The 19661-nt window shown below is 46.1% G+C and overlaps 1 protein-coding gene across 1 annotated transcript; it reads left to right on the top strand.

Moving 5' to 3' along the window:
* The first annotated feature begins 1094 nt into the window (after window positions 1–1094).
* On the top strand, window positions 1095–18958 carry col9a1a (collagen, type IX, alpha 1a). Its single transcript, XM_089006003.1, has 32 exons — window positions 1095–1239; window positions 1949–2023; window positions 2309–2347; window positions 2503–2565; window positions 5481–5534; window positions 5634–5669; window positions 5743–5766; window positions 7108–7161; window positions 7248–7301; window positions 7811–7843; window positions 8108–8164; window positions 8268–8321; window positions 9750–9803; window positions 10211–10264; window positions 10335–10388; window positions 11537–11590; window positions 11670–11723; window positions 11834–11887; window positions 11978–12031; window positions 12122–12166; window positions 12241–12294; window positions 12364–12417; window positions 12484–12537; window positions 12660–12731; window positions 12948–12983; window positions 13066–13110; window positions 13189–13221; window positions 13308–13454; window positions 15161–15215; window positions 15287–15475; window positions 17308–17385; window positions 18615–18958. The coding sequence occupies exons 1-32, from the start codon at window positions 1174–1176 to the stop codon at window positions 18821–18823; spliced, it is 2058 nt and encodes a 685-aa protein (XP_088862129.1). The 5' UTR covers window positions 1095–1173; the 3' UTR covers window positions 18824–18958.
* The last annotated feature ends 703 nt before the right edge of the window (window positions 18959–19661 follow it).

Raw genomic sequence — 19661 nt, 5'->3', positions numbered from 1 at the left:
ATAATCTTCCATCAACTCGTTTTCCTAAAGTGATATTGAATTTTATTATTTGGAGTGCTTAACGGGACTGAAAATGTCACAAAATATCGCAAGCATTTTCACAAGTTCATATTTAAATTGGGGACAATACATACCTGCCAACTTTGGCTAATAGCTGCCCTTAAATTTGGCTAATAGCTGCCCATATAAACGTTGTAGTACGGCGTACTGAGTACGCCGTATATTATTTGAAATCTAATTTACAACAGATTCTTTTCTTACAGCCAGTGGCTTTTCCGGTGCTCAATTACCTTACATGTTTCGGGGAATACTTCAGAGCGTCTCCTGTAGTACTGTATACTGCTTTTTTCCGAGCGTGTGTGTCGGGTGACCTCTTCTGGCCGTTACAGGTACAGGTATACAGTCATGAAAATTGCTAATATGAAATATAAAATGATAAAAACGACACTAAAAGCCACATATAACATTTATAAATGAACTGTACAGTAAACAGTTTTGTATACATTACAGGTACAATTATACAGTCATAAAAATCGATAACCCGAAATATAAAATGATAAAAATAACACTAAATGTTATAAAATTAATAAATGAAGTGTAAACAGTTTGGTATCTAATAGTATTCAATTGAAAAGGTTGTTTAAAAACAACAGATAGACATCGTCTACTATCCTGTCGTGTCAACGTCACGTCGGCCATTTCAAATGGATTTCGACTTACGGGCGTTCGACTTACGACCGTTTTGTCGGAACAGAACCCGGTCGTAACTCGGATGTTACCTGTATCTAATTTAGGATGACTTTTGCTGGTTTGCCGCGACAATAGCAGTGATTGTCGTTGGCGACTAGCGGTTGAGACCAACTGGATTGGAACCAAATTTCTCTTTGGAACATCATTTCACAAATAAAATAAAATAAAATTCCCGTATAAAAGTATGCCGTACATGGTTTCAAATAAAAATGTATAAATAAATGCCATTCAGGGTTCCCATTTTGGATGTGGAAGCGAAGCTCCTCCTCCAGTCCCCGCAGAACCAAACAAGAATCCCCTCCCAGCATCCAATCGGGGAGGGAGGCAAGAAGAAGGGGCGGGACCAAGCCAGTCCCACAGGTGGCCGGCCCGTTCTTGAGGAATTGTCAACTTTTGGGGAAAAGGCTCAATCCCGGCAAGAAAATGGATCTGTCCGCGAGCCGCCAGCTGCTCCTCCTGCTGCAAGTGTTTCTCCTCGCATCCGCTCAGGTGAGCCGTCCAAATTAAATTTATTATTATTATTATTATTATTATTATTATTACAGTAAAGTCTCGTTATATCGATATTCTCAGGAGTCGGAAAAAATATCGATATAACCGGACTATCGATATATCCGATCCTGCGGCATGTAAATTTTCTCCTTGCGTTCATAGAAATAGTATTGTAATAAGCAGTACTATCGATATAACCAATATCGATATAACCAGACTTTACTGTATTATTATTATTATTATTATTATTATTATTATTATTATTACTATTACTATTACTATTATTATTATTGTTATTACATGTATTATGATCATTATTGATATCTTTTGAAAATTTGCTTAGGACAAGCATCATCAGATATGCTTGATTTGCTTCCGTGGGCTGAATAAAATCAGTTGGCGGACCACATTTGGCCCCCCAGGCCTTGACTTTGACACCGGTGTTCTATGGGGTTCGGGTCGGGTAACGGCGGCATCAAAAATCCGGGACGTGGAGGGGTCATCAGGCTGTTTTCTTTTGGATGGACCGCTACTGGTGTCCAAATGTGCAAGTCATCCCGACGCGGCGACGTTAGCACGCGGCGCTAATCCCAGCACCGCCGATTGAGCCGAGATCAGCCAAACAAAAGGCCGTCTGTGTGGAGCCGATGTGTTCGCTGATTTTTGTCCCCTCTCACCCCCCTCTCCCCCCCCATTTGTTTTTCAGAGGGGTCCGGTGGGTCCAAGAGGGCCCCCCGGACCAGCGGGAATCGCGGGCGTGCCCGGCGTGGACGGCATTGATGTGAGTTTTTGTGATGTTTGGTGTTGCAAGCCGCTTCAAAACAAAACACAATTCAAAACTAAGTCTGGAGACTTTATTGGTTAGTTTTATTTTATTTTTTTTTGGGGGGGTGAATATTTTAATTCGTCTCAAAGAGCCAACACAGAGAGAGAGAGAAAGAGAGAGAGAGAGAAAATGGCCGACTTCCTCAGTGTGTGTGTGTGTGACTTTTTGAGACGTTGGGGGCGTTGCCCTTTTCATCAAACTGGACAATTTTCCAATCAATTGCAACCTGTGTGTTTTCAGGGTGAGAGAGGGGTGGATTCCAAAGTCAACGGTGGTCCAGTGAGTGACCCACACACACACACACACACACACACACACACACACACACACACACACACACACACACACACACACACACACACACACACATATATATACATATATATAGGCCGACCCATCCAAGATGGCTGTCCTGTTTTTTTTTTTTTTTGCAGGGTCCTGCTGGGGAAAACGGCAAAAATGGAGCTCGCGGGGCTGCAGGACTTCCGGGAGCAGACGTAAGTAAATAAATAAATAAATAAATAAATAAATAAATAAATAATCGTTTGAATGGTCGCAGCGACCGGTCATGGGTGTGGGTGGCCCAGCTGAGCCTACAAAGGTAAAAAAAATCACATTAGAGGTGATTCAAGATATTTTCATCTCATGCATTGCTTTTTTTCCATGCGACCAATCAAATCCATGATTTGATAGGTCGCACAGTCACTTCCTCTAATTGGATCAATCAACTCAATTTTGGATGAATTTGAAAATGAAGAATGATAAGCTTATCTGGCGTCAAAGATCCACCAGGCGCTTTTTTTCTCCCTTGCAAGCCAACCGGGCCCATTTTCAGATGCTGGAAAAAGGATCGGTCGCCTCAAGGGGGGGCTTCCTGATGGAAACAGGGCTCTTTTTGTGCCGAATGGCGTTGGGGGGCGATTTGAGGGAGAGAGGGCAGAATGGAGCCTGTGTGTCGCTCTGGTGGCTGCGTTTCCGTTCCACGTCTACCTGGACATAAAATGAAGGTGGGGGGGGGGGGTGTTGATGGGGGACCCCCTCACAATCTCGGTATTCACTCTTGTCCAGTTTGGACTTGATCTGAAAAGTTATTTTGCAACACTTTGTTTACTCAAAGGGGAACGATCTGGAAAACTCACTCACACAGTAACTCACTGAGGCTCATTGACGCTAACGATTCAATCCACAACAGTTAGCTTTTGCTAAATGATCGGCGCTCATGTACAGTTGACCGTGCAAAACTCAGTATTGGCTAAATTTAACATGTTTAGCTTGTAGCTCACTGAGAGAGCCTCGCAAGTTGGTTGGAAAAGGTCAACTAGCAAAGCGGATAACTGATTTAGGTGACGGATGCTAGCTGCCGGCTAACGTGTGCCAAAATATCACTAATTTACGTCACTGAGAAATGCTCACAAGTTGGCTGGAAAAGGCCAACTATCAAGCGGCTAACCGATTTGGTTGACTGATGCTAGCTGTAACGTATGCCAAACAATCGCTAATTTAAGTCACTAAGAATGGCTCACAAGTTGGCTCCAGAGGCTAACTAGCAAGTGGCTAACTGATTTGGTTGAGGGATGCGAACTGGCGGCTAACGTATGCCAAAATATTGCTAATTTAGGTCACTGAGAAAGGCTCATAAGTTGGCTGATAAAGGCCAACTAGCAAGCAGCTAACTGATTTGGTTGACCGACGGATGCTAGTTACCGGCTAACGTATGCCAAGCAATCGCTAATTTAGGTCACTGAGAGAGGCTCACAAGTTGCCAGCAGAGGCTAACTAGCAAGCGGCTAACTGATTTTGGCTGCTGGCGAACGTATGCCAAATAATCGCTAATTCAGGTGACTGAGAAAGGGCTCACAAGTTGGCTGGAAAAGGCTAACTAGCAAGCGACTAACTGATTTGGTTGACGGATGCTAGTTGCCAGGCTAACATATGCCAAGAAATCGCGAAATTAGGTCACTAGCAAGCGGTTAACTCATTTGTTTGATGGATGCTAGCTGCCGGCTAATGTATGCCAAACAATCACTAATTTAGGTCACTGAGAGAGGCTCACAAGTTGACTGGAAAAGGCCAACTAGCAAGCGGCTAACTGATTTGGTTGATGGATGCTAGCTGCTGTCTAACATATGCCAAACAATGACTAATTTCGGTCACTGAGAGAGGCTTCCAAGTTGGCTGGAAAAGGCCAACTAGCAAGCGACTAACTGATTTAGTTGATGGATGCTAGCTGCCGGCTAACGTCTGCAAATATATTGCTAATTTAGGTCACTGAGAGAGACTCACAAGTTGGCTGGAAAAGGCTAACTAGCAAGTGACTAAGTGATTTGGTTGACGGATGCTAGTTGCCAGGCTAACATATGCCAAGCAATCGTGAAATTAGGTCACTGATTTAGGCTCACAAGTTGGCTTGAAAAAGCCAACTAGCAAGCGGCTAACTGATCTGGTTGATGGATGCTAGTTGCCGGCTCACGTATGCCAAACAATCGCTAATTTAGGTCACTGAGAGAGGCTTACAAGTTGGCTGGAAAAGGCCAACTAGCAAGCGACTAACTGATTTAGTTGATGGATGCTAGCTGCCGGCTAACGTCTGCAAATATATTGCTAATTTAGGTCACTGAGAGAGACTCACAAGTTGGCTGGAAAAGGCTAACTAGCAAGTGACTAAGTGATTTGGTTGACGGATGCTAGTTGCCAGGCTAACATATGCCAAGCAATCGTGAAATTAGGTCACTGATTTAGGCTCACAAGTTGGCTTGAAAAAGCCAACTAGCAAGCGGCTAACTGATCTGGTTGATGGATGCTAGTTGCCGGCTCACGTATGCCAAACAATCGCTAATTTAGGTCACTGAGAGAGGCTTACAAGTTGGCTGGAAAAGGCCAACTAGCAAGCGACTAACTGATTTAGTTGATGGATGCTAGCTGCCGGCTAACGTCTGCAAATATATTGCTAATTTAGGTCACTGAGAGAGACTCACAAGTTGGCTGGAAAAGGCTAACTAGCAAGCGACTAACTGATTTGGTTGACGGATGCTAGTTGCCAGGCTAACATATGCCAAGCAATCGCGAAATTAGGTCACTGATTTAGGCTCACAAGTTGGCTTGAAAAAGCCAACTAGCAAGCGGCTAACTGATCTGGTTGATGGATGCTAGTTGCCGGCTCACGTATGCCAAACAATCGCTAATTTAGGTCACTGAGAGAGGCTCACAAGTTGGCTGGAAAAGGCCAACTAGCTAGCGGTTAACTGATTTGGTTGACGGATGCTAGCTGCTGTCTAACATATGCCAAACAATGACTAATTTAGGTCACTGAGAGAGGCTTACAAGTTGGCTGGAAAAGGCCAACTAGCAAGCGGCTAACTGATTTGGTTGACGGATGCTACTGCCTGCTAACTGTCTGCGCCATTTTCCACAGGGACCCGTGGGACCTCCCGGAGATCGAGGCCCAGTGGGCGGAAAAGGACCAAAAGTGAGTTGATTATTTATCCAGCGTGACCCGAGTAGACCCGCCAAAAATTCTGAGCGGAGGGAAAAAGGTGTCAGCGCGTGTTCCTGATCTTGTTCTCAGGGGGATTCCGGACCGCCGGGCCCCGCCGGTCAGCCCGTAAGCGCACGCCATGCTGTTTATATTTGCCTTTTTTTCTTCCACTAAATTAAGAATTTGTGGCCTCTTTCAGGGGGTGGGACCGGACGGCTTGGACGTGAGTACCTACAGAAATATTATTTTTGGAATCTACACTATCTATCTATCTATCTATCTATCTATCTATCTATCTATCTATCTATCTATCTTTCATCACTTTGCTGCTGTGAAATGTAAATTTCTCCACTGTGAGACTAATAAAGGCAAATCCAATCCAATCTATCTATCTATCTATCTATCTATCTATCTATCTATCTATCTATCTATCTATCTATCTATCTATCTATCTATCTATCTATCTATCTATCTATCTCGCATCGATCTAGCTGTCTATCTAGCATTGATCTATCTAGCTAGCTATCTAGCGAGCCAGATAGCATCGATTTAGCTAGCTAGCTATCATCGATTTAGCTAGCTAGCTATCTAGCTAGCTATCGTTCGAGCTATCTATCTATCTAGCATCAATCTAGCTATCTAGCATCGATCTAGCTAGCAATATAGCTAGCTAGCCAGCATCGATCTAGCTAGCTAGCATCGATCTAGCTAGCTATCGATGTAGCTAGCTAGCATCAATCTAGCTAGCTAGCGTCAATCTAGCTTGCTAGCATCAATCTCTTCAGCTAGCATCGATCTATCATCGATCTATCTATCTAGTAGCGATCTATCTAGCTAGCAAAGATCTAGCTGGCTAGATCTATCTATCTATCTATCTATCTATCTATCTATCTCGCATCGATCTAGCTGTCTATCTAGCATTGATCTATCAAGATAGCTAGCCAGATAGCATCGATTTAGCTAGCTATCTAGCATCGCTCTAGCTAGCTATCTAGCTAGCTATCATTCGAGCTATCTATCTATCTAGCATCAATCTAGCTATCTAGCATCGATCTAGCTAGCAATCTAGCTAGCTAGCCAGCATCGATCTAGCTAACTAGCCAGCATCGATCTAGCTAGCTAGCTAGCGATCTAGGTAGCTAGCATCAATCTAGCTTGCTAGCATCAATCTCTTCAGCTAGCATCGATCTATCATCGATCTATCTAGTATCGATCTATCTAGCTAGCAAAGATCTATCTAGCTAGCAAATCTATCTATCTATCTATCTATCTATCTATCTATCTATCTATCTATCTATCTATCTATCTATCTATCCATCCATCTATACAGCTAGTTAGCTAGCTCGCTATGCAGCTCTATACCACTATGTCGCTATCTAGCTCCGTCGCTAGCTGTTTGTTTACTCAATACTCCCACCCTTGCCAAAAAAGTACAGGTTTACATCCTTTAGATTAGTACCACCACCGACACATACAAAATTCTGACGTCATTTTTTTAATGCAACGGCCATTTTCGCAGAGAAAAAAAAACTACTTGAAATTGGGGTGTATTGGATTTCCGCAGGGCATCCCGGGGACGGACGGCCTCCCAGGAGAAATGGGCAAAGCGGGCGCCGTCGTGAGTGTCCACTAGACAACCGCTGACCGCCAAGTCCATGGTGTGCGGTTGAAAAGAATAATCACGAAAGCGGCATGTTGGCATAGGGAGCCAGAGGCAAGCGAGGCCAAGTGGGCGCAACGGGATCCGCCGGACTTCGGGTAAATCCAACTGGAAAAGGATCCGCCGCAGGTCCTTTTCCTGCATCGATCTAGCTAGCTCGATCGATGCTAGCTAGATATCTTGCTAGCTAGCTAGCTAGCTAGATAGATAGATAGAGATTGATGCTAGCTAGCTAGATAGATGGATAGATAGATAGATAGATAGATAGATAGATAGATAGATAGATAGATAGATAGATAGATAGATAGATAGATAGATAGATGCTAGCTAGCTAGATAGATAGATAGATAGATAGATAGATAGATAGATAGATAGATAGATAGATAGATAGATAGGTATAGATTGATGCTAGCTAGATAGATGCTAGCAAGATAGATCGATGCTAGCTTGCTAGCTAAATAGGTAGATAGCTAGATAAATGCTAGCTAGCTAGCAATGTAAATAGATAGATAGCTAGATCAATGCTAGCTAGCTAAATAGCATCGATCTAGCTAGCTAAATAGCTAGCTAGCTAGATCACCAACATGCAACAAAATATTTTTTCCAGGGTCCCACGGGAGTTTATCGGGGCCAAGAACTGGTGAGTTTCGCCCCAGAACAGCCGGCGTCGACATTCGGGACTGGATTGGAGTCCGGCGGTGGTGGGGCAGGATTTTTGCGGGCGCTGCGTTCCGTAGAAAAGGGTGAAGTTGCCAGCAACTGAACCAGAATGAACGCTAACTTTGCCTAGGCACAACTACCCGGCGATCGGATCACCTACGGCTAAGCTACTGGTTTGCTTTTGACAAACGAGGGCTGATGCGAACCAGCGAAAAGCTAACTGGCTACTCATTTGTTGTTTTAGTGCCCTAGTGCTTGTCCGGCTGGACTGTCGGGACACTCTGGACTGCCTGGCATGAAAGTAGGTTTTCATATTCTACGCTTCCCTCCCAAAACATCCAAATAAAAACCACACGGACGGAAAAAAGGGTGTTTTGGGCCAAGTTGTCGTTTTCTGAGTGCAGGGACACAAAGGTGTGAAGGGGGAGTCCGGAGAGCCCGGTCGACAAGGACACAAGGTGACGTTCCTGTACTAGATGATTCACCATTGAAAATCACTACGGCTAGCTAGATCGATGCAAGCTAGCTAGCTAGATCGATGATAGCTGGCTAGATAGGTACATAGCTAGATATATAGCTAGACCATACTCCAGGGGTCGGGAACCTTTTTGCCGTTCCTCGTGATTGGTAAAAATCCAGGCAAACGATCGGAATGAAATTCAACTTGCCGGTCCAGAGGCGAAGTTACTGCTAGCTAGCCTGCACACGGCTCATAAGCTTCCATACTTGCTATCTGCAATATACTTCTTGCAGAAGTATATTGATGCTAACGTTAACATGGGGCTTGTTAAAATGTCACTGACATTCGACTGTTTCATCGATTGAATGGTTTCATTGCTAATTAGAATCAGAACATGTTCTCTCCTCAAAGGCGAATGCTCCGGTGCATTCAAGCTGAAGTGCACCCGTTGGGCTCATTTAAAGGGGCGTTTACCTTTTTCAACATGACGGCCAGTATCATCCAATAAAAATGGCGCTTTCGGCCAACCTAGGTCAGTGTCAGCCAATCAAAATTGCGCTTTCAGCCAATTGCAGCCCCAACAGGAAATGAACGGCGAAAAAAAAACGAGAATATGTATTTAGTTTTACCGGCGAGTCATATGCAATCATCAAAAGAGCCATATATGGCTCGCGAGCCATAGGTTCCTGACCCCTGCCATACTCAAAGATGTGAAGGGTGAGTCCGGAGAGCCCGGCCGACATGGACACAAGGTGACGTTCCTGTACTTTGATCATTCGCCAATGAAAATTCACTACGGCTAGCTAGATCGATGCTAGCTAGCTATATTGTTGCTAGCTAGCTAGATTGATGCTAGCTAGATAAATTGATGCTAGATAGCTAGAGCAATGCTAGCTAGCTAGATCGATGCTAGCTAGCTAGATCAATGCTAGATAGCTAGATTGATGCTAGCTAGCTAGATCAATGCTAGCTAGCTAGATTGATGCTAGCTAGCTAGATAGATAGGTACATAGCTAGATAGATAGCTAGATACATAGCTAGACCATAGTCAAAGGTGTGAAGGGTGAGTCCGGAGAGCCCGGTCGCCCAGGACACAAGGTGACAGTCCTATATTTTGATGATTCGCCAATGACAGTTCACTACAGCTTGCTAGATCGATGCAAGCTAGCTAGATCGATGCTAGCTAGCTAGATTGATGCTAGGTAGGTAGATAGGTACATAGCTAGATAGATAGCTGGATACATAGCTAGACCATAGTCAAAGGTGTGAAGGGTGAGTCCGGAGAGCAAGAACAAGGACACAAGGTGACGTTCCTGTACTTTGGTGATTAGCCAATGAAAATTCACCTTTGTTTGTTGGTTTGTTTGGAATCCCGATTGGATCCAAATCCAAAATTTAAAGAGTTCGTTTGTGAAAATGCTTTCAGGGAGAGGAGGGCGAACAAGGGACACAGGGAGACGTCGGATCTCAAGGCCTTCCGGTAAGGAACCTCCTGATCCAGAGCAGCTCCGACAGTCGTAAAATAACTGGCTGGGAAGGTAGGCTGTTGGCTACGGCGGAAAAGATGCTCACTGGCCGAGAACCGACAAACCCTGACCGACAAACATCTGCGGCGTTCAGTCGTCTCATTCTAGAGGCCAGTTCTAGAACGCTTTCCGACTGAGGAAAACTGCAAAGAGTCGTTAAGATGCTAACAAGCCGCAGCCTGAGTTTAGCGGGGTGAAACTGAGCCAAATGAGTTCAGTCAAGACAGCCAGTAACTCGCCGCAACGTTGTCTTACCAAAATCGTTTGTCCTTAAACCGGTCGAAACTGAGGAATTGCGTCAGGTCAGAAGTCGCTCGTGAACCGTCGCTATTGGCTAACAGGTCCTGGTCCTTGCTTGCAGGGCCCGGCCGGAACCAAGGGCCTGGCGGGAATCGCAGGCTCCAAAGGTGAACGGGTAAGATGCTCAATAGCCAATAGACTGGCGGTCCTTGTCCCGCTTGTGACACTGAGACGTCACCAAACAGGGACCGCGGGGGAAACTGGGGGACGCCGGACCTCAAGGCCAACGGGGACCTCCGGTGAGTTGTTTTTCATCCTCCTCGCAATCCGGAAAACAAGAAATCCCTCAGATATTAGCTAATTACAGTGATACCTTGGCTTACGAATTTAATTGGTTCCCAGATAGAGTGTGTAAGGTGAAAAGTGTGTATCCCAAAAATTAATTTCCCATAGGAAACCTATAAAATGAGAATAATCCGTTTCCAGGTCCCCATAAAACATAATTTTCTACTTTCTAATTTTCATGTATAATAAATGTGATATTGTATTATAATTAAAGAAATAAACTGCACTGTATACTAAAGTCATTTTATTTACCTTTGTGATTGTAGCGTACAAATGGCTTGTGCGGGTTATTTGTGGAGCCTGATTGATGGGATATTTTAACCTTGCCGTCTACACTCTCCCTGTGAACTATCAAAGTTGAAACGAGTCCAAATTTCACTGTTTTCTATCCATTTCCTCACTCTGTCTCTGTCGTCTCCCTGTCTCTTTAATGTTTAACCCCCACCCCTTCACTGCTGTATTCTTGACCAATCACGTAGCTTTAACCGAAGACTGGGGGCGGGGAATAGAGGACAAAAACAAGTCGGTTGCCATTTTCTTGTTTGGAGAACGGCCTCACTCTCTCTCTGTCTATCTATTTAAAGTTTGCAACTCTGTGTTTCTGTAAACCCCTCACTGCTGCGTTCTTGACCAATCACATGGCTATAACCGAAGACTGGGGGCGGGGAATAGAGGACAAAAACAAGTCGGTTGCCATTTTCTTGTTTGGAGAACAGCCTCGCTCACTCTCTTTCTGTCTATCTATTTAATGGTTGCAAGTCTGTGTTTCTGTAACCTGCCCCCTACTCGCTGCTGTGTTCTTGACCAATCACATGGCTTTAACCGAAGACTGGGGGCGGGGAATAGAGGACAAAAAAATGTCGGCTGCCATTTTCTTGTTTGGAGAACGGGCTCGTTCACGAACGACACATCCATCACTCATTGTGGCGGTACCAAAAACTGTTCGTATGCCAAAGTAACATTTTTATCAATTGAACGTTCGTAAACCGAAAAGTTCGAAAGCCAAGGAGTTCGTAAACCGATGTATCACTGTAACTCCAGACTGCATGGTCTGGAAACCAGCGCGTAGACAAAGACTTGACTCATTTTACTGTCCATGTAGGGGGACTTTGGGCAAAGAGGAGCCATCGGGGAGACGGGACCCAGGGGTGTGCAGGTCCGACTACGCCTCCCGTTATTGAACGTGCATCACCGCGGTGACGGTCGCCTGAAATGCCGACTCGGTATCCCCGCAGGGTGAAGGAGGGCCTTCCGGAATCAGAGGAGCGCCGGGACCAAAGGGTCAAGCCGTGAGTTGTTTTTTTTTTGCCAGGCGTCACCAGTTCTTAAGAGTAGGGGGTTCTCAATGGCGCCAAGTCCCAGTGAATGCTAATTTGCCACCAACATGTTATTCTCGCAGGGCCTTCCTGGTCCAGACGGTCGGGAAGGAATCCCTGGACTTCCTGGTTCAAAGGTGTCTATGGTCTTATCGTCGTTTGGGACCCTTCCCTTTGGGTCCGAGGGGACCTGTTGCTTGACGGTGGCCGTCCTGCGCTTCCTTTAGGGCCTTCCTGGCAAGAACGGCGCTCCGGGTGACGGCGGACTACAGGGTCTTCCCGTAAGCCTGATTTTGCGACTGGACTCCGGTGGAGCTTTTCTGGTTTTTCGGTTGATACTCTTGTAATGGGCTTTTCGCTCCTGATGGTAGGGGGTTCCAGGTTCCTACGGCCAGAAAGGAGTGAGCGGTCCCAAGGTACGGAGGCGGCGGGTAAGAAGGGGCGCCCCCGCGCCGGCTCGGCTTATTAGCGGGTTCTTTTGTTTTGCCAGGGCGTGACGGGTGATCCGGGCACGGCTGGACTGATGGGATCCCCGGGGAAGCAAGTACGCAAGTTCGGCGAACGCTGGCGGTCAAACGCTGCCGAACACTGACCGGACGGACTTTGTTTGCAGGGCGAGCGAGGCCAGCGGGGCGAGGCGGGACCCGTCGGACCCCGGGGAGGACCGGTGAGTTTTTCGGGACACCGGCTGGCTCCCGCCGTCCCAAAGTTAACCGGTGCCGTTTGATGGCAGGGTGAGCGAGGCGAAAGAGGACCCGGCGGACCGGCGGGCGCGTCGGGGTCGAGGGTGAGACCCCTTGCGATCTGGCCTTCTGCACACGGTGGCGCTTGAGGGTGGGGGGTCTGGGGGGAGGCCTACATTCTGAACAGCGCCTCCTCCGGTTTGACTTTCCAAACGTGTGCTGACAGGGAAGCAAAGGCGACGTGGGACTTCCGGGACCGCCTGGGCCGGCTGGATATCGGGGCCACAAGGGCCAAAGGGTAAGACTCATCATGCCTGCGGTCAGATTTGGACGCAATTTGGAATTTGTCGTACAACAGTCAAGATGATCCGGTCCAAATTTTTCGGGCCAATATAGTGAGTTATCGGATTTGAAGGGAATTAGGCCTTGTCTTGAAATGTCCACTGGGGGACGGATAGCTGTTTTGGTCGTGCTTCATCTTGGAATTTCTTTGCTCCCCCCCCCCCCTCGCCAGGGTTCCGTGGGTCCAGATGGCCCGAAAGGAGAGCAGGTGGGTGTTTATTTTTTCCTCCTTGTCCAAAGTGACCCTTTGTTAGCAGCATAACCCACATGAGGGGCGTCTACCACTCCAGGGACCCCCGGGGGCCGAGGGTACGCCGGGATACCGCGGGGACCTGGTGAGCCACCGCAGGGATGCCGTTTTGGATTCGCTGCTCCCCCCATTGGGCCTTTATCACCTACTGTTTTTTTTTCAGGGCGATCAGGGCGAGTCCGGAGAAAAAGGGGCGGTATGTTTTCATTCACCTTCGATGGTGTTGCATTTGGAATTGGCACAAAAAAAAAAAATCACCGATTGTCCATTTTGTGCACGCAGACGGGCCCGCCGGGGGAGACGGGAAACAGAGGACCGGAAGGCGGGCGAGGGCAGAGGGGCAAAGAGGGCGAGCCGGGCCAGGCGGGGCCGAGAGGCATGCAGGGTGACATGGGCGTGCCGGGGCTGCCCGGCGCCCAGGGACTTGCGGTGAGACCACATTCTAAAATACTTTTTTTTTTCCCGGGACCAAAAGGGCCCAGATGATCTATGTCAAAGTCAAAGTCAAAGTTAGCTTTATTGTCAAATATGCTAATATGCATGACATACAGCACAGATGAAATTAATGTCCTCTCGGACCCAGCGTGCAAGGCACTTATAACATGGCTAAAAAAGACATACAATTGACAACAGACAATACATGTAATTTCTGAATGGAAAGTGAGGTAGTGTCTTATATAAAGTGACGTAATGTAGTAATGCAAAAACAAACAACAAAAATGGGTTGAAGTGAGGTCTTGCAGAAAAAAAATGAGAAAGAACAAAAAATAGAGCTCAGGATGATAGTACAGCGTGTAGCGTGTAGTGAGAGTTCGGTGAGTGTGGCAGTGGGAAGGGGCAGGGGGGGGGGGGCACGGCTGGGAGGGAGTTGAGTCTCCGGACTGCCTGGTGGCAGAAACTGTCCTTGAGCCTGCTGGTCTTGGCTCGGAGACTCCGCAGTCTCCTACCCGATGGCAGCAGGCTGAAGAGGCTGCGGAGGGACGGGTGGGTGGGATTGCCAGCGATCTTGATGGCTCTGCGGGTGAGGCGGGTGTTGTAAATGTCCTGAAGGGGGGGGGGTGAGACACCGATGGTTTTCTCAGCTCTCCTCACGATGCGCTGCAGAGTCTTGCGGCAGGACACGGTGCAGGCGGCGTACCACATGGTGATACGGCTGCTCATGCCCCCACTGCCCTATTTGTGGAAGCCATTTTGAGCCTTCATTTTGCCCCCACTTCCTGAAAATGATATCATAGTTGCTGAGGTGCAAATGTCACATGGCTCCCAAAAAAAAAAAAAAACCCGAGCCATGATTGGTTGTTACCCGAGCAACTGTGATCTTCAGTGGACGGCAATGAGGCAAATGGCCGCCGCATTTTGCTTCTTCCTGCCGTTTCTGCGTGGTGGACATCGGGATTTCCAAGAGTCTACTTGACGTTTGGATGCAAAGGACTAAAAGCTAGCTCGCTATTTGCTATCTATTTTCTATTTATTAGCTGGCTAGCTAGCTATATGGCTTGCTCGCTAGCTTTCTAGCTATGTATCTGTATATCTATTAGCTATATAGCCAGCTTGCTTTCTAACTAGCTATTAGCTACCTATTAGCTAGCTAGCTTTCGATCTATTTGAGTTACTTCCGGGCTGGGTGAACACTGGCACATGTGGCTGCTATCTAGCTAGCTATTTATTTGCTATCTATTATCTATCTAGCTAGTTGGTTACCTAGCGAACTATATATTTTGTATCTATTAGCTATTTTGCTAGCTATATATCTATTAGTTATTTTATAGCTAGCTAGCTAACTTTCTATCTATTTGAGTCACTTCCGGGTTGAGTGTACACTGGCGCATGTGGCTGCTATCTAGCTGGCTACCTCGCTAGATGTTTATTTGCCATCTATTATCTATCTAGCTGGCTGTCTATTAGCTATATAGCTAGCATTCTATTAGGTAGGTATTAGCTAGCTATCTATTAGAGTTACTTCCGCGTTGAGTGAACGCTGAGGCGTGTGGCTGCCTCTGCTCACCCACAGAAAAACTGATCCTGTGACTGAAAAGTGACCTTGAGAGTTGAAAGGCGCTTAGAAATGAAATGGATGACGATGATGATTATTTTTAATTCTAATTGATCATTGACTTGCGCTTGTGTTGACGCAGGGCAAATCGCCAACCGACACGCACATCAAGCAGGTCTGCAGGAGGGTCATGCAAGGTCAGTTGTCCTCGAACCCCGCAAACCAGCCCCCTCCTGATTCTCACGATGGTCTGGCTACCGCTTCACAGAGCAGCTGGCCCAGTTGGCGGCCAGCCTCAGCAGACCTGAGTCGGGCGTCTCGGGGCTCCCAGGTCCGCCGGGCCCGCCGGGTCCCCCGGGCCCCAGCGGTGAGAACGGCTATCCCGGCCACGCCGGATCCCGAGGGCTCCCCGGTCTCAAAGGCCCTCCCGGGCCGCTGGGCCGCAAAGGACCCAAAGGTGGGACGCCGGCCCACGCGCGCAGGGAGAAAATAGATAATCCAGTGATACCTCACCTTACGAACTTTTCACCTTACGGACATTACATTTGCGAAAATATAATCTTGGCATACAAACTAATTTTCGGCAAACGAACCAAACCACATGGCGCCACGTTGGCTGGCGGACTAGTTTTCCACACCCCTTTCTTTGAGTGCCGACATGGTTTGTTATCAAGTGGAGTACTTTGGCTATTATGGGAACGAAAAAGACCCCACCACAGGCTCGTGTTAAGCCAAAGAGGACACAAAAGGAGATCATCAAAAAAACACCAATGAAGTGTGCGTTTGTGTGACTTAGCGTCCCAGTACTAGCACGCTAAGTTGCTACGCGTGGCTATGGGTGTTTCTGTGTTGTCTAAGCAACGGTCTCAGGCAATAAAAGAGGTTGAAACAATTATGTTGATTTGGATGAACGAAAAGCAGCTAGCAGGGGACAGTGTGAGTGAGGGTATTATCGCCGAGAAAGCACGGCAACTTCACTCGGATATATATAGTTTATTTCTACAATTTTTTTCATATTTAATTACAATACAATAGCACATTTATTATGCATAAAATAAGGTCTATTTTGTGTCGTTTTAAGGCTTATTTCGTAGAAAAATATGTTTTATGGGGACCTGGGAACAGATTATTCTCATTTTTAATGGTTTCTTATGGGAAATAAATGTTTGGAAGACGACCTTTTCGCCTTACACACACTTTCTGGGAACCAATTAAGTTTGTGAGCTGAGGTATCACTGTATTTTGTGTAGTTTTGAGGCTTAGTTTGTAGAAAATTATGTTTAATGGGGACCTGGGAATGGATTGATCTCATTTTAATAGTTTCTTATGGGAAATAAATGTTTAGCAGACGAACTTTTCGCCTTACACGCACTTTCTGGGAACTAAGTTTGTGAGTGTCACGTCCGCACGAGGTGTGGCAACAGAGCTCGTAGGACAAAAAGGGGAGCTGGATCCAAAATACTCGATGGAGGCAGTAATTGGTTCAAAAGAAGCTTAATTGAGACACGCAGGGGGAAGAACAAAAAAAAAACAGAACAGAACAGCGAGGCAGCAACTACTGAGCGGGACCAACCTTGCATACGGTGAGGCGAAAAGTCACAAATGAGGAAATACACCGGCTAATACCAAGCCTAAACGGGTGACTTTTATTGTCAGAAGGCATATTAGTGGGATTGGGATCAGGTGTGTGAGCCCGGAGGAGCAGGGTGGGGAGGGGCACGCACCTGACGCCAATCAGGAAGTGACAGTGAGTTGAGGTATCACTGTACTTTGTGTAGTTTTAAGGCTTATTTAGGAGAAAATTGTGTTTTATGATGACCTGTGAACGGATTATTCTTATTTTTAATGGTCTCTTATGGGAAATAAATGTTTGGAAGGCGAACTTTTCGCCTTACACACACTTTCTGGGAACCAATTAAGTTCGTGAGCTGAGGTATCACTGTATTTTGTGTAGTTTTAAGGCTTATTTAGTTGAAAAGTATGTTTTATGGGGACCTGGGAACGGATTATTCTCATTTTTAATGGTTTCTTATGGGAAATAAATGTTTGGAAGGCGAACTTTTTGCCTTACACACACACACTTTCTCGGAACCAATAAAGTTGGTAAGCTGAGGTATCACTGTAATTAAGAAATGTTTGATAGAAAAACAATTATTCTGACTTATTTGTCACAGGAAAATCCAAATGGAATCGGTTGAAATGAATTGAGGCATTTTCTTTTTCCACGTGTTGATTTGTTTGAGATGATTTTTCAACACGATTTTTTTTCTGTTCTGTTTTCTTCCACAGGGGACCAAGGGGACAGGGGGGCCCGGGGCCCCACCGCCCATGGACCCAAAGGAGATGCGGGCGCTCCTGGTCTGCCAGGTAAGGCATTCGGCTTGGAAAAAAAGGCCATTTCATAGTTTGGCCTTTAAATTTTTCAAAATAAAGGTTTTTTTTCCCTCTTGAGACACTAAATACAAAAAACGAGCCCCCCAAAAAACGCCAAATTTTCCATTTCTAATCATGATGCCAAAAAAACAAAAATAAAATGAGGTCAATATTCAACCCCCCCCCCAAAAAAAAAAAAAAAATCCACCAAGCAAAGTCATTTTAACTCCTTCGCTACCATTCCTGAATTTATTCACGTTTTTGTTTTTTTTTTGCGGCGGGTGCCGATCAAACGCTGGTCAGACCTCTGGCAGTGTTTTTTCCCCTTCCACGAGGGGGCGGCATTTTCTTTTTTGTCCATCATGTTACGGCTTCAGCTGTAGTTAAAGCGCTACATCAATCAATATGTATTGTAATGTATTTTATTGTAATAACGTCGAGTTACGACCGGCGCGATTTACGACCACCCATACTTACCACCACGACCGCAGACATTTTTTTTTAATTCTGTACATGACACCGCAACATGCAAGCAGCCGGCAAGGCATACTACAATTTTGGCCAGCCAGCATGTCACACATTCGCACAGCAATCTACTGCGTTACTACACAAACACACTCAATACAGTAGTTATATAGTACGGATGCCGTCTCAGCAACATCTCCTGTAGTACTGTACACTGCTTTTTACCAAGCATGTGTGTCGGGCGCCCTCTTCTGGCCGTAAGCAGGAAGAGCCATTTTTCAACAGCGCAGTCATAAAAATCGATATGAAATATAAAATGATAAAAATGACACTAAAAATTATAAGATATATCAATGAAGTGTAAACAGTTTGTTATATAATAGTATTCAATCGAAATCGTTGCTTAAAAACAACAGATTGACATCGTATACTATCCTGTCGTGTAAACGTCACGTCGGCCATTTTGAATGGCTTTCGACTTACGACCATTTTGTCGGAACCCGCTCGGAACTCAGATGTTACCTGTACTTAAGTATTGTATTTTGGACAGCCACCCCCATTTCAAGCTCAGATAACTCCAGACCCATATAAATTAGGAATGAACTCTCCTTTTCATTTAACCTCTGAGTCTCTATTCAATATTTTGAATGGATTTCAATTTACGACCATTTGGTCGGAACGGAACTCGGTCGTAAATCGGATGTTACCTGTATTTATTTCCTTCAGTATGGATGTAAACGATTGCACTCACCCCACAGGGCAACCGGGCCGGTCGGCGTACGGCAGCGACGGACGCGACGGCTCTCAGGGCCCTCGCGGGGCAGCCGGAATACCGGGGGTTCCCGGGCCACCCGGCCCTTCGGGGCCCGCCGGCTACTGCCAGCCGTCGCAGTGCTTCCTCCCGGCCGGCGCCACCGCCGCCGCAGGAGCCAAAGACTCCGCCGTCAAGGGCCCCGCCGACATGTGAGCAGGAAGTGGAGCGCCACGTGTGGGCAGCGTGCGCAAAAAGGCCAGATGGAAAAAAGACTTTTTGCTGTAAATGTGTCCGATGCGTGCAATACTCACCCGTCCTTTCAGCGCTTTTATTTATTCCAGCAACACTCCACAGGAAATAAAAGACATTTTGATAAATTTCCACGGCCTTTCTTCCCCCTTACAAAAAAAAAATGTGCGTAAAGAGACAAGAAGCATGCATATTAGCATATTTGACAATAAAGCTGACTTTGACTTGAAGTAGAGGAGGGGAGGGGTGGGCGGGTGTGTCGGGCTGCTATTTTGAAGAAGGAGCTCAGTTGACAAGATGGCGACCTTACCTACATGTCTTATGTGAAACCAGAGACCAACGCTGACTTGTTTCACCGATTCTGAATCGACTCCGAATTGATTCTGTATTGACTATTGACTCTGAATCGACTCCGAATTGATACCAAATCAACTCCAAATAGACGCTGAATTAACTCTAAATTGACGGCAAATGGATTCCGAATTGATACTGAATCTACTCCAAATTGACTCTGAATCGACAAATCAACACCGAATTTACTCTGAATATATGCCAAATATACTCTGAATCGACTCCGAATTGACATGAAATCGACTCCTGATTGACGGCGAATTAACTCCAAATTGATACTGAATCTACTCCAAATTGACTCTGAATCTACTCAGAATCAACGGCGAATTGACTCTGAATCGACTTCAATTTGACTCTAAATCAACTCCAAATTGACTCTGAACAAACTCCAAATTGACTCTGAATTAACTCCGGATTGATGCGAATAGACTCCAAATTGTCTCTGAATTAA

This window comes from Hippocampus bargibanti, linkage group LG10 (genome assembly GCF_051943395.1).
Source record: "Hippocampus bargibanti isolate YZ-2025 linkage group LG10, ASM5194339v1, whole genome shotgun sequence".
NCBI classification, from domain to species: domain Eukaryota; kingdom Metazoa; phylum Chordata; class Actinopteri; order Syngnathiformes; family Syngnathidae; genus Hippocampus; species Hippocampus bargibanti.
The sequence above is the reverse complement of the archived record's forward strand: the minus strand, read 5'-3'. Positions and strand labels throughout refer to the sequence as shown.